Raw genomic sequence first — 15902 nt, 5'->3', positions numbered from 1 at the left:
GATTGCGAATTTGGATATTCTTTTTTGATGTACGGGTACAAAATTTTTGAACGGCTACTAAATCGAGTTTTCGTATTTTTTTGCGGAATAAGCACGTCGTACTGAGTTAAGTGATAGTTTGGGATTTTCTACACTATATGTAGTTCTTCAGATATAAGGTCTAGAAAAAATACCAGAAAACTTTTGCCTGAAATGTATTGGATATTTCGATCCAATAATAATAATAATAATAATAATAATAATAATAATAATAATAATAATAATAATAATAATAATAATAAATATTTAAACGTCTACTTTCTTGTTTAACGTTCTCTATTCACACGGTAGTAATTGTTGGTGACTATGTTAAGAAAAAAAGAATTGAGAAAGATCTACTGAAATCGTGTGTAACTTTAAGAATAGGGTTATGATAAGTATGTTCATCTCTGCACATTTCTTTGTAAAGTTTGTTACTGGTGACAAATTACGCTATCTGTTTAAATGAGTTTTAACCAGGGGTGGACTGGCCATAATCAAGTATCGGCCCGATGGCCGCTGCGCCCTCCTCACATCAGTGCCTTTGCGCCCTCCTCGGGAGGGGCTAAGACCCGTCTTAGCCTCGGGAAGGCGCACAGTTTCCTGTCTGAACACATTCTTTTTAAAAGAAACAAAGCTACATAATTATTTTATAAACTCACTAGCCTTTGGCCAGCTAGGGCTCCACCCCAGACCCCGGTATTTGCTCGGCCTGCGGCCTCGCTCTTTCTGTTTTCGGCATGGGAATGCTATTAATGATATTAGATTTACCTTTAAATATATAGATTTGACTCTAATATCGGTCATTTTGGACGATTTTTACATATCACCCTTATAAACCCCACGCTCCACCCCAAATCCCAGTATTTGCTCGACCTGCGGCCTCACTCTTTCTGTTTTTGGCTTTGGGAATGTCATTATAATGATCTTATAATGACCCTGAAATTTATAAATTTGACTCTAATATCGGTCATTTTGGATGATTTTTATATATCAACCCTCCCACCCTCACTGCTCCGTCCCCAGATCCCGTCTTTACTCGGCCTACGGTCTTGCCCTTTCTGTTTTAGGCTTTGGTGGTACCATTAATGATCTCAGCGACTTCGAAATATATTGATTTGACAATAATCTCGGTCATTTTGGATCATTTTTACATGTCTCTCCCTCCCACTCCCGCCTTTAGAGACGCTAGTGGCGTTACATAAAAACAAAACTCCGTTCAAGACTTACAGATGAACATCTGAAATCATTGTTCTTGATTAACTCAGAAAGAGACATTCTGACCAAAATAGACAACAATTTTATTATTGACAAAATGTGTGAAAAAAGCAAGGAGATGCGAAGGCTCCTTCAAGCATAAAGCGGTGATTTTACTTTCATTTTCCAGTTTTGTTTTTGAATTTCTTTTTTCGCTAGGTAGGTATATAATTCTCAATTTACTTTTGTTAATTTGTAGTAAATGTTTCATGTATACTTTTTTATTAACGGCTTTAAAAATAGATGAAAAATAAGTTAATGTTATGATGAACATAGCTTTAAAAGGACAGAAGTATGAAAAATAGCATGAGCCCCAAACTTAACTCAAATCTTCAGTTATAATTAGGCTGTTAACAAATGTAGCCGAAGAATTTAAACAACTGGTGTGATTTTTGTAGTCTCTGCAGAAGTGTGCAGATTTATATAGGCCTAATATACGAGGCGTGCTTTTTTTAGTAAGGCCGTTTGAACATAAGTACACAACGAAAGGTTATTTCAAAAAAGTAAATGTATTTTCAGAAAGTACATACTTTACTCTATTTTTCGACATAGTTGCCAAGTTTGTTCAAACACTTATCATACCTCTCAACTAATTTCAAAATACCCTCTTCATAAAAACTTGCCGCCTGCTCCGATAACCAAGAGTTCACTGCCGTTTTCACATCGTCGTCATCATTGTAACGGTTGCCACTGAGGTGTTGTTTGAGGTGGAGGAACAGATGGTAATCGCTCGGCGCAACACCAGGACTGTAGGGTGGGTGGTCTAAAACTTCCCTGCCAAAACTATCTAACAAATCGCGGGTCTGACCTGCAGTGTGAGGTCTTGCATTGTCATGGAGAAGAACAATGACCTTTGTCAGCATGCCGCGTCGTTTGTTTTGAATCGCTCTGCGTAGCTTTCACAGGGTTTGGCAGAATGGTTCTGCATTGATAGTGGTTCCTCCTTGCATGAAGTCGACCAACAAAACATCATGCCTATCCCAAAACACCGACGCCATGATTTTGCGCTGGGACAGAGTCTGTTTGGCCTTCACCTTTACAGGGAGTGTGTATGTCTCCATCCCATGCTCTGTTGCTTCGATTCGGGCGTGATATGCGAAACCCATGTTTCGTCTCCAGTTACGATCTGACTCAAGAAGCCGTCACCTTCTTCGTGATAACGAGTCAAGAACTTCATTGCACACTCAAATCTTTGGTTTTTGTGGTCCTCTTTAGGAGTTTCGAGACCCAACGGGAGCACAGTTTCCTAAACTTTAGGTGTTCAGAAACAATCTTGTAAAGCACTGATCTCGACACGTCAGGAAATTCTTTTGAGAGACCTGTTATTGTGAAGCGCCTGTTCTCACGAACCCTCGCTTCAACTGAAGCCACCAAATCGTCTGTAATCGAACAAGGGCGACCGGAGTGGTCCTCATCATGAACGTTGTTACGGCCATTTTTGAATTCTCGTATCCACTTACGCACTTTGCTTGCACTCATGACAGTATCACCGTACACTTCGTAAATCTGTCGATGAATTTCTGCAGCAGACAGGTTACTTGCTGACAAAAACTGTATCACTGAGCGAACCTCACACGCGGGGGGCGACTTGATAGCCTTAAACATTGTGAAAGCACAGAACACAACCGTATAGGTCAGCTACAGAGTTGAAACTGAGCACAGTTGTTCCCGAGGCATGCCGGTACACGACGCACACGCTAGTTGTGGTATGCGCGCGAACTACTAGTGTCTACAACAAAACGGACCTTACTTAAAAAACACGCCTCGTATTTAGTACTCAAAGTCTCTTTGTTTGTTTATGAAAATATTGAATTTGTATAATTCTATCGTGATTAACTACAATAGCTACTTAATCTTTTGTTGTTTTTTGTGTACTAATTTTCGGGGGGAAGCCCCCCGGCACTTTTGTTTTATTAGGAGGGAGTATTCCATACAAGCGAAAGCCTCAGATGGACGGCGCCCTCCTAGAGTATGTGACCGCGCCCTTTTTACATAGCCAGTCCACCCCTGGTTTTAACATGCCTACATAGACAAGAATAGTCACAAGTGGAGCATAGAACATGAATGTGAAATCCATTACAATTTCACTGTACTAAAGGAGAAAGGACTTGAGCGAAGTCAAGTTAGTCCCCTGTCTACGCCAATTATAGTGATTAAACATCAACTTTGTTACTCTTATTTGCCTAACAAGATGTACATAGTAACTATTTTATTACATAATATACTATTGCTTGACTATCTGAGAGTGATCTTTCTCACCTTTGGTGCATGGGGTCCTGGTTCGACTCCAGCTTGCGCCAAGTGACCTTTGTGTTGGACAAAAACCGTGTGCGTGGGTTTCCTTGGAGATCCCCTGTTTGCTCCCACTTTCTTCATTTCACCATTTCATCCATTTCTCATGAACATCGTGTGTTTAGCTTAGCCGGCATAAGTGTGAGATGTAAAACTCAAGATTTTATTTTATTTTTTCATATATTTTTATTTTCTTTACTTTCGAACAACGATACATGAGAAGAAAATATGGTATCATAAGAGAAATCGAATTCGAGATTTCAGTTTAGTCACACATTTCATGATCTCTACATGTCGAAAAAGGGATGTTTAAATGTCTGTCCATCTGTCCGTTCTCGAACTTTTTAAAGATGATTACTCGCCTAGAGGCCTTGAGCTCCTTCATGGCTAAACGGTTAGTGTACGCGCTTTTCGCGTGGGAGACCCTGGTTTGCTTCCCGGTGAGAGCACATGAGGTTCGGATTCCACGTTAATCAGTAGGTCCTGTCTCATATAGCCTCGCTGATGAAAGGGACGTTAAACTCAAAATCAACTCAACTCTCCTAGAGGTCATACCGTTCAACGTATTAAGACGAAATTTAAAGTTTTTATATGATCTCTAGGAACATTTTTTAAAAATGTTCCTTCTACCTGCAAATATTAAAAATTAAAATTAATGTTGAAAATTAAAGTTTACTATTTACTCAAAAAACGACTCTAACTACTTCGCTCATATTTCTTACATCAATGTTCCAATCGTTTTTCTAACAAGGGATGGATGCGGACCGTCATAGCTAGATATTTGAGAAAATTGGTATCCTTAACCAATAGCATTTGCGAAATCAATTAAATCATCGTTACAACCAACTAATCAAACAACTCTAAATCAATCAAATTTAGCCAATTAGAATTTAGCAAAGATAATGCAATAAAGAATCTGACATTAATGGTAAACAATCCAATATCCACAATTTTAGGAAAAAGTCTAAACCAAAATAAAATAAACGTAGCTCCCAATCATAGCAACAAAATGCAGTTTAAGGTTGGTGCAAAGGGACAAGTTTTGCTGATAGATGTCACTACGGTCTTCGTCTCTCTCTCGTGTATTTTTTTACCTTTCACGAAAATTTACAATTTTTCTTACAAATTTCAACTTTAGACTTCAAATTTTTAGAGGAGAAACTTCATAACCTATCCGTACCGATTTTTTATTTATATTTTTTTCATTGTTGAAACAGTTCCATTGTTAAAGGTTAGAATATATATTTCAAGAATCAAGCTATTTCAACAATGAAGAAAATTACAAATAAAAAATCGGCACGGATTGTTGCCTTCGATAGGTTATGAAGTTCCTTCTCTCAAAGCTTGAAGTCTGTAAGTTGAAATTTATAAGAGAAATCATGAATTTTTGTGAAAGGTAAAAAATTCATGAGAGAGATACGAAGACTGTAGTGACATCTATCGGCAAAACTTGTCTCTTTACACCAACCTTAAATCATAGTTTAACAAATAGTAGACCACAATGTACCTTATCTCAAAACTGTACAATCACCTAAGAATGAAAGATCTCTCTGTAAATTATTATATTATCACCAAGAAGGTAACTCTACCGAAATAAATGGGTCAGGTCTCCTTGTGCACGATTTGAGATAGCGACCATCTACGCAAATCTGTCTTGAACATTGGGGGGACGGATAACACTTTTTTTTTTTTTTTTTTTTTTTTTTTAGCTATGTTCAAAATATTTATGAAGTTGAAATTAATGCTGTGAAGAATCAGGGGTGCAGATTTGGTTTCAACATTGGGAAGCGGGCAGATTTGAAGCTTATTCTGGAGGATATCAATTTAATCTTACTTTCCTTTGTGGCAATCGGACACAAATTATCACATTTCTCACCCCTTCCCCCAAACAAAACGAATTATTGAAGGGAACAGTCCCCCGCAGTTCTAAGACTGAAAGGGACATGTACCCCTCATCCACCTCGGGATTTGCGCCAGTGATAGCGACAAGCAGTTTTTTGGAATCAACTTAGCGTTTTAAAACTAGATACCAGCTTGTTTTAACCACTATTCAAACCAGAATTGAACAATGAACCACTTCCGGTTTAACAGTGATTGCCATAGAGTAGAAACGAAAATGGATAACGAGAAACGGGTTTCCGTAATCAATTAAATGTCTTAGGAAAGTATTCCATCTTCACCCTAATCTCACTACTGATACCGGAAGTGTAGATATTTGGTTTCAATATTAATTGGGAAAATATTATGCCATATAAACCAAACTCCTTTACGTGGTGTGCACGTGACCCTATTACTTCTTTTAATGTATATGTAACATGGAAATCATTTCATGCTCCTCTTTTTTAAAATATGTTCTCTAGAAACAACGGTTTATCAATCATTTAAACAGCAGTAAAGAATTCATTTCAGTTGTAGTGTACCACTGAATATTTGTCATCATTATTTTGAAATGAATTTAGTGCCAATTTTTCAAATTATAAGTGCAGATCTGCTTATCTGTGGTCATCTGTGTGCTGTGGGCGAAAGGTAGAAACTATGATAATCAGGTAATGTTTGTATTTATCTTAGTGTGCATGGTGTTTTATACCGAATGGTAGAAAAGGGAATTGATTTCTTAGTAAACAAACAAATAACAATGTCACACGTACAACTCGTGAAAGAGTTTGGTTAGTGTGCTGTAATGCTGTCTTAGTAACATTGAAACAGAACAAGGTGTTAGATTTCTATTATTATTATTATTATTATTATTATTATTATTATTATTATTATTATTATTATTATTATTATTATTATTATTATTATTTTTACTAGACAGATTAAAGCGAAGATTGAATATATTCTTGTGACGATGAACTAATTACAGGAGGCTGCTTCCTAATTACTCCATAGCGATCAATGTAAAAAAAAAAAAAAAAAGTTAAGACTTAAGGGGATGCTAAAAATAAACCAAACTTTTAAAAAGCAAACTGCGCACACCCCTTATTGCTTTTGTCTATGTAGAGCAATATTGAAACCGGAAGTTGTAATGGATTTCCATCATTTCCGGTTTTAATACGCTAATCTTTAAGTTTTATGTCCCACGGTTATGCCAAATAGCCTAAAGGGGACGGTGATGATGAGAAATGGATGAAATGGTGTAATGAAAAAAAGTGGGAGGAATCGGGAGAACCCATGCACATGGTGTTTCTCCACAAGAAAGTTCACTTGGCGCGAACTAGGATCGAACACACGACCCTATGCACCAGAGGTGAAAGCTCTACCACTTAGCCACCGCTTCCCTAAGTTTTAATACAGAGTTAAAGATGGAAATAATGGTATTCTTGGGACGTTTAACCGATTGCAGGAAACCAGTACGTGCTATCTAATACTTGTTATTTACATGCTAAAATTTTGCTTTATAGTGACCGTTAAAACCGGAAATGGTTGGTATCTACTACTTCCGGTTTAAATATATTTTACATCAACGAACTTCATTACTAATGTTTAACACTCTACATCTCGCCAAAACCGATGGTTATCCATTAAATAGTTCTTGTTCATTTTAGCTCGGGCAAACATACAGACAGGAACAAATATCGTAACCATTCACTAATATCTTACCTGAGAGAAGCATTGAGTAGACCTCTGGTCTTTTGAGCGTTAGAGAACTTGAAACTTAGCCTACAAATGGAAAAGTGTTTAAGTACCTAACGAAGCAAGGTTGTTTTGCCATTTCATATACAAACCACGTTTTGTGTGAAAAAATAAACCAGGCATGACGAAGAATAAAGAAAAAAACAGTGTCAGTGCTGTTTTATCACATTTTTGAGTAGGTCTAATTACAAACTTGCCAGAAGAAAGATGGCTTTAAAAATAACGAAAGAAAGAACTTTCAGAAAGACTGGAAATTGAATATGCAATTATTATAACCTATGCAGGATACAAAATAACCTTGAATTTAATGAGCAAAAAATATGACTTCTACATAACTACACAAGCAGATAAATATATTAAAGAAGACTTATACTGTACGTGCTCACTATGTCCAGGCACGTCCAGGCACTTCACGTTTTCATCCGACGTTATTTGAAATAGGACTTATAAAGACGTTTATATTAGGTTTATGGTTTTACTCAGTTATTTTAAGTGGTTTTGATCTTTATGGGCCTTATGCAGATTCGTTTTGACGTGTGATTAGTGACAACTAAAGAGTTCGATTAACATATGTTTCCTGCAATAGTCAGCCCTTTAGTATGACACTAATCGTATGTCAAAACGACTCTTCATAAAGCGGTATATGTTTAGTAAATTGGATGCTAAAATATCCCAGTTGTAATAGGGTTCAGTGAAATGGTACCTTCTACTGTATTATGAAATCTGATTAATATAGCTATTGCACGCAAATTTTGTTATACGACTGAACTATGAGATTTTTTTCTGTCCATCTGTTTCCTCCACCATAAGTTACCTAATTTGGCTACTTTGGTTTATTCTATTTTTTTGGCGTTTCTTTTCAACACTGAGGACGTAATAGATCGTTATTGAATTGGGAATTACCGTCCCGTTCAGCAACGTATGATGTATGATGTGATGTGTAATGATACAGTAGAGTTTCGATTAGCCGAGCTAATGTGTACCGGATCTAACTCGGATAAGGAAAAACTCGGTTGATACAGATTGAGACATAGGAAATTATGTACAGCATTTATTATTGTTGGTTATTGATAATTTCTTTTTATTAGGTTATTCATTATTATTGTATTTAATATTTTTATTGGACATACAGTACAGTACATACAATTATACATTCATACGTACATAACGAATTAGTTATAATACAATAAATAAAATGCGGTTTCATATTGATACGTACATAAGTTAAACACGATAATAAACACAACACAAACAAAATACTGTTTAGCACACAAATAGACCTGTATGTTTTTTTTTTTGTTTTTTTTTTTAATGTCTTTCATAGTCTTCTACTTCATGAAACTGTCTCATTTTTGGCCGCTATATTGCACAGAAGTAGCAACAACATAATGTCAGCTGGTGCTTTATCGTCTGGCTATTCGACGTCGAACAGTGCATTCTCAAATTTGAATTTCAACACGTGCAACAATTAAAGCTCACTAGCTTAATTAAGGCGATGTCGGGCAGAGTTGTCATCTTTACGTAGCTTTACGTTTGCTTTGTTGCTATAACAAAAGCTTGCCTATCATTGCAACCGGATATTTTTTTAAATTTTTGTTTGTTTGTTTGGATTAAGCTTGAATAATACGGAACCTTGGTTAATCGAAACTCGGATAATCGATACAACACTGTTTATGAAACGTGAATCTATAGTTTAATGTGAGATCTTATCCCATGAACTTTGTACTGTATTATACTTTAATATCTCTAAATAATATGTCTTTTCATTCTGGTGTTCTGTTGGTTTATTGTTCTGGTACTATTGTATACGATATGACGTCATATCTGACAACGTGATTTGAAGTCCTCCTGCCTCTAGTCAGATTGACTTCAAATCCGGTGCGTATTGGTTGGTGTTTTTCTTTCTTTCTTTTCTTTCTTCCTTTTTTATTTATTATTATTATTATTATTTTTTTTTTTACTGTAAACTTGTGTCTCGCAATTCAATGGACAACGAGGGAATGAATCGATGAGAGAAGTGTTCAGTTATTTAGTCCTGTAAAGTAGTTGTGTTTTTCTTTTATAGGTATTTTCCTTTTTTAAAAAAAATAATAAATTATATGCTATTTTGTGCTTATGAAAACTTCTACCATCGTTAGCTCCCGAGTTGACCATTTGAAGTTGCCCTTTTCTTCTTTAGGTAAAAGTAGTGTTAAACTAAGTTATGATTAAACCAAATTATTTTTGTTGATTTGCTATAACCTACTGTTGTTACCACGTTATATATATATATATATATATATATATATATATATATATATATATATATATATATATATATATATATATGTTACCGTCAGAACCCGAAATTAGGTAAAACTAGAATTTCCTAGTTAAAACTAGTTTTCTCAAAGCCGTTTCGAAAGAACTAGTATTAACTAGTCAATACTAGAATTTACTATGTTAGTTAGGTAATTCTGGAATTAACGAAAAAGGCTATATAATGTTAATCATATACAGTTTTTACTAGTTAAAACTAGTTCTGACCAAAATGGATCAGTTAACAGTGTTTCTGCAAGTTCGGACTTGCTCCTACTGGGAAAGTATTGTTTTGTTTTCTCTAAGTCTGTTCGGAGCCTTTGTAAAGTGTGCAGGTGCGTCTCTCTTGTCGTGGCTACGCGTGTGTTAGTGTTTCGGGAAGTGTGAGGTGATTATTCATTGTAATGAGTCAGTCCGATAAAGAAACAATTTTGAAGGAAAGATTCTTCAAAGAAATTATTCGTTTGGAAAATGAAAAAGACAGTCACTATAATGCAATGACCAAGGACGTTTACAGTAAACTTTTAACTGAAGTTGAAGAGGCAAAATCTGCTGCAAAGAAAACATCTTTACAGTACAGACGTTTGAAACGGTTTAATGTTTCGGAAATTGGTGAAACAAAAAAACTGGTGTCGAATAGTGAGCCTGTGAAGTACTACTTACCTGCCGAGGAGATCTTTGATGTTATTGAAGCATCACATGTTGCTGTGGGACACGGAGGTCGAGATAGAATGAAAGCTGAAACTTCTAGGAAATATGCCAACGTTACGACTCAAATGATAAATATTTTTCTGTCAATGTGTGAAACATGTCAACGGAAGAAAAGTATGAAAAAGAAGGGCTTTGTTTCTAAGCCAATACTTCACACAGAAATGAACAGCCGATGTCAAGTGGACCTGATAGACATGCAAGCACACCCTGATCGTAAGTTCAAGTTTATCATGGTATACCAGGATCATCTGACGAAGTTTGTCTTACTGCGAGCGCTGCAAACCAAAAGAGCTGAAGAAGTAGCCTACCAACTGACAGACATATTTTTGACATTTGGTGCCCCCTGCATTTTACATTCTGATAATGGCAGAGAGTTTGTTAATTCTGTCATCAAGGAACTAACGACACTCTGGCCTGAGTTAAAGTTAGTCAACGGAAAGCCCAGGCACAGCCAAAGCCAAGGGTCAGTAGAACGGGCAAATCAAGATATAGAAAATATGCTTGCCTCGTGGATGCATGATAATAAAACAACAAACTGGTCAAATGGTCTCCGCTTTGTTCAGTTTATGAAAAATCGAGCTTATCATTCCGGAATAAAACAGTCTCCATACCGTGCGATGTTCGGCATTGAGCCAAGAGTAGGACTTACGACTTCAGCACTGTCATCAGATGTTCTCCAAAACATAAACGATGAGGACGACCTCGTGAGTATTATTGAGGACATGAATGAGCGCCTTAGTGAACATGAAACATTTGATGAAGGAGAAAATGAGGCTGGTCCTAGTGCGGTTGATATCACATCATCCAGGAAAGAAGCACGTGAAAATTTGTCAAAGCAGGCCAAGAAAATGAAACGTATCTCTGATGCCACCCATCCACCTGTTGAAGTGGGAGATAATGTCATAATACCAATCCCGGATGTGGACAGAGCAAAGGCGGATTTTCGGAATGTCATTGGAGTTGTTCTAGAAAAAAATGAAGATCTGCACAAGATTGGAACCAAGGATGGAAAGCTGGATAAATTATATTGCAGGTAAGTTTTCTGTCTTTTATGTGCTCCTTATTGATAGAATTTGTATTAACGTCCTAAACAAGCTAAGGAGCTTTTAACGACGGGACCTACAGGTTAAAGTATGATCCGAACCATTGCTCGGGTTTGTATCCGAGGCGGAGGGCTCCCAGCGGGATTTAGAGCCCGCGACCACGCCCGCAGAAGGCCTTAAGCATTTTCATTTAAGGCCTTTAAGCATCTCTGGTACGAGATAGCATATGGGAAGGAAGTTGGTTAAGGCCTAGTTTTATAGGCACTATCACATTCTTTGATTGGTATGAGAGGGATAAAAGCTGGAAATCCTCAGTCAGGATGGTAGGCCGCTGGACGCGAACTTGCGACCTTCCGAATGCGAAGCCAGCACTTTACCAACTGATCTATGGCCGCTCGGTAATTAAGAGCTATATTGTATATGTTAACGCTGTTGACTAAGCTCCCCACCACTTTCTTTTCTTTCTTTTTCTTAAGATTGTGGGAAGTTGTAGGTCACTATCACAATTTTGGATAGCAAGCAAGATAGAAATTAATAAGTCTGTGATCTGAAAGAATTATTCCTGTAAACAACTTATTTTTTTGTTTAGATTTTTGAGTAGTCAGCGTGTGACATCATTATTCACAGCTATTCAAATTTCTATACAGAAAGTAAATTGTTTACAGCGCTGATCCTTTTAGATCATAGAATTACTTAAATTCTGTCTTGCTTGCTTTCCAAAATGGTGATAGTGACCTACAACTTCTCACAATCTTCAAAAAACGGAAAAATTAATGGGGAGGAGTTTGGTCAAGTGTTTTATACGTATCTGTAATATTATTATTAACCGAAATAATGATGGATTCTTCACATCATTTTATGTCAAAATAATTTTCTGTTATAATGTCCATTATGTTTTTCCGGAACCGATTTAATAATGTGTAATCCATCTGTTGTTGTCTGCTGTGTACTCACCAGTAGATTGATAACATGTCACGAACTTGATCCCGGTAAAAGACTGTTGTTTAGCTTGTGAAACCGGTACTCGTGAAATGTGCTTTAGTGCATAGGCGTTTTTGTAGGAAATACGCAGATTAACTACCGGTGTTTCTCTGAAATACTAATTATGACGATGTGGAAATTGTGCGTTAAAATACATTATTATTTTGTTTTGAAAAGTCATTATTATTTTTTAATATAAGTGATTCAGGATTCCCACACCATGTGATTAAACAAAATGTGTCTGTTGTAGGTCTGAATTCGACATTTGCCACGAGCAGTTCCTGACACCAGTCGAAGTACCAGATACTGAAATTTCGTTGAGAACTGCAGCCAGGGAAGCAGCATTAACCCCACAAGGGTTCACACGTTGTGTGTGCAAGAAAGCATGTATTTCGAAAAGATGCTTGTGCAAGAAAAAAGGTTTTCTCTGCAACTCAAAATGCCATGATAGTTTACCTTGTGGTAACAAATAGAAACATTTCAGATGTTTTAGCAATAAAAACGTTTTTCTTTGTATTTCATAATAAATATACAATATTACGTCAGTAGATTTGCTTTGGCACCACCGAATTGAATAAGTAGTAGTGCAATAGTAGTGTGTATTTTACCTTGTGCTAACATACAAAAGCATTTCAGATATTTCTGCAAAACGGAAGTCTTTTCTGTGTATTTCTTAATAAATTAGTGTTTCTATAGAATTGTATTTGAACGACAAGGATTCACATGTTATGCATGCAAGAGGGCTTATATTTCGCAAGGTACTGCAAAAACAAAGGATTTCTATGATATTGTGAGTGCCATAATACTTTTTAGAAATATATAGAAACATTTATGATGTTTGTGCAAAAGAAAAGTTATTTCTAAGTGTCTTAAAATAAATACATTTCTTCAGGTTTCACTAGTAATATTGTATTTTAATGAAAATAAATAGTAAACTACGCATTCTTAATAAGCGTTGTCAATTTTACAATTCACTAGTTAATACTGAGTTAATACGAAAGGCTGACGAAACTAGTTTTAACTAGGGTATTCTGGTTTCAACAGATTTCGGGTTTTGACGGTAACACATTTCAGTTAATACTAGTTTTGACTAGTAATAACACGTTTTAACTAGAAGGAAAAAATAGTAAAAACTAGAACTACCTAACTAACATCGTAAATTCTAGTATTGACTAGTTAATACTAGTTCTTTCGAAGCGGCTTTGAGAAAACTAGTTTTAACTAGGAAATTCTAGTTTTACCTAATTTCGGGTTCTGACGGTAACATATATATATATATATATATATATATATATTGAGAGATTTATTTAAATTCAAATTGAAATTTGAGGATATATATCTATATTATAAAGTTGAAAGTGACTATGTTTGTGACTCCTTAATCTCTTGAACCGACCGACAGATCTCGTTCAAATTTTCAACGTAGATGCGGTTCTGGGCTGCGTTTTTAGCTATTTACTTTGACGGTAGGACATAGGGCTGGGGGAGGAGGGGGAAATAGAAAAAATAAATAAAACTTAATAACTCTTCAACCACCCGAACGATCTTGATCAAATTTTCAATATAGGTGAGGTTTGTGACTGGGAAGATTTTTATCATTTGATTTTGACGGAGCAACGTCGGGGAGGGGATGGAGGGAAATATAAAAAAATCAATAAATATAAAAATAAAAGTGACTATGTTTGTGAATTAATAACTATTGATCCACCAGATCGATCTCAATCATATTTTCAACATATATGAAGTTCAAGACTGGGAAGTTTTTTTTTATCATTTCATTTTGGCAGTAGATCTTAGGGGAGGGGAAGAGAAGGAGGGGAAATATGCCAAAAAGAACAAAACTTAATAACACTTGAACCACCCAACCGATGTCGATCAAACTTTCAACATAAATAAGGTTCGGGCCTGGAATGTTTTCTTCATTTCAGTTTTACAGTGCAATGAAGGGTTGGGGGAGGGGGAGATATATATTAAAACAGTAAAAATAAAAGTAACTGTGACTTCATCACGCTTAAACCACTCGACCGATCTTAACCAAATTTTCAACATAGATGATGTTCGAATATGAGGTGGTTTTAATCATATCACTTCAACTGTAGAACTTATGGTTGGGGGATGGGAGGGGATAGATATATAAAAATAAATAAGACTTAATAACTGTTGAACCACCCGACCGATCTCGATCAAACTTTCAACATAGATATAGTTCGGACGTGGGATGTTTTCTTCATTTCATTTTTAAAGTGCAACGAAGGGGAGGGTGAGGGTGAAGATATATGTAAAAAAAAAAAAGTAAAAATAATAGTGACTGTCTTTGTGACTTCATCACGCTTAAACCACCCGACCGATCTTTAAAAAAATCAACATAGGTAAGGTGCGGACCTGAGATGGTGTTTATCATATCACTTTAACGGTAGAATTTAGGGTTTGGGGGAGGAGAGGGGAGAAATGTATAAAAATAAATTAAACTTAATTACACTTGAACCACCCAACCGATCTCGATCAAACTTTCAACATATATAGGGTTCGGTCCTGGGATGTTTTCGTCATTTCACTTTTACGGTGCAACCTAGGTGAGGAGGAGGAAGGAGATATATATGAAAATCAATTTATATATGACTGAAAGTGACAATTTTTGTAACTTAATACATCTTGAAATATCCGACCGATCTCAATCAAATTTTCAAGATACATGAGGTTCGGATCTGAAAACATATCTGCAATTTCACTTTAACGGTAGATCCTAGGGGAGGGGAGGGGAGGGGGACGAATAAATAATACCTAATAAAAGCTAATAACTTTTGAACCACCCAACCAATCTCGATCAAATTTTCAACATATATGAAGGTCGGGCCTTGGGAGTTTGTATCGTTCCACTTTGACGAGCCAACGTAGCGGAGGGAGAGGGAGAGATATATGTAAAAAAATAAAATAAAAATGATTGTCTTTGTGACTTCATCACTCTTGAACCACCCGACCGATCTTAATCAAATTTTCAACATACAGGAGCTTAGGAGCAGGGATTGATTTAGGCTATTCACTTTGACAATGCAACGTAGGAGAGGGGGAGAGAAATATCAAAATGATCAAAAATGACCGATATTAGTGTTTAATCCATGGTTTTCGGGATCGATGACAGAAACAGTGACACTTCTGATGATGTTTTGAATCTTAGTTCCTGATAGTTGGAGAGGAGGAGGGTACAACGTAGGGGAGGGGATAAACATTTAAAAATGATCGAAATGACTAATATTAGTGTCGAATCCATAATTTTAAGAGTAGCTGAGATTCACAGGGACAATTCTGATGGATCGCAGCAAGGCGGAGGGAGAGGGGGAGCTATATATAATAATGATCGAAAATGACCAATATTAGTGTCTAATCCATAGTTTTCGGGATCATTCAGATGAACAGTGACGTTTCCGATCCCGTTTAAATTTAAAATCAACCCCGTCACTTGGGGAGGGGAAGAAAGAGATATATATATAAAATGATCGAAAATGATCACTATCAGTGTCGAATTTATAGTTTTCTGGATCCCTTACATGAATAGTGGTACTTTCGATCCCGTTTATATCCAAATTCAAACCCACAACTAGAAGGAGGGAGCGGAAGAGATATTTAAATCTCATCGAAAATAACCGATATTAGTGCTGAATCCACATTTTT

The 15902-nt window shown here is 36.3% G+C and overlaps 1 protein-coding gene across 1 annotated transcript; it reads left to right on the top strand.

Annotated features, from left to right (window-relative positions):
• The first annotated feature begins 9995 nt into the window (after window positions 1–9995).
• On the top strand, window positions 9996–13349 carry LOC145692183 (KRAB domain-containing protein 2-like). Its single transcript, XM_081767481.1, has 2 exons — window positions 9996–11242; window positions 12484–13349. Exons 1-2 carry the CDS (start codon window positions 9996–9998, stop codon window positions 12704–12706), a joined length of 1470 nt encoding a protein of 489 aa, XP_081623607.1. The 3' UTR covers window positions 12707–13349.
• Window positions 13350–15902: the final 2553 nt, after the last annotated feature.

The sequence above is a fragment of the Thermobia domestica genome, chromosome 8 (assembly GCF_964235325.1).
Source record: "Thermobia domestica chromosome 8, izTheDome1.hap1.1, whole genome shotgun sequence".
Lineage (NCBI taxonomy): Eukaryota > Metazoa > Arthropoda > Insecta > Zygentoma > Lepismatidae > Thermobia > Thermobia domestica.
The sequence above is the reverse complement of the archived record's forward strand: the minus strand, read 5'-3'. Positions and strand labels throughout refer to the sequence as shown.

What these genes read in the sequence shown, in the direction of transcription:
- LOC145692183 (XM_081767481.1), top strand. Translation starts at nt 9,996, where the DNA reads ATGACCAAGGACGTTTACAGTAAACTTTTAACTGAAGTTGAAGAGGCA. An exon ending in CTGGATAAATTATATTGCAG is followed by an intron (nt 11,243 to 12,483) that starts GTAAGTTTTCTG and finishes TGTCTGTTGTAG; the next exon opens with GTCTGAATTCGACATTTGCC.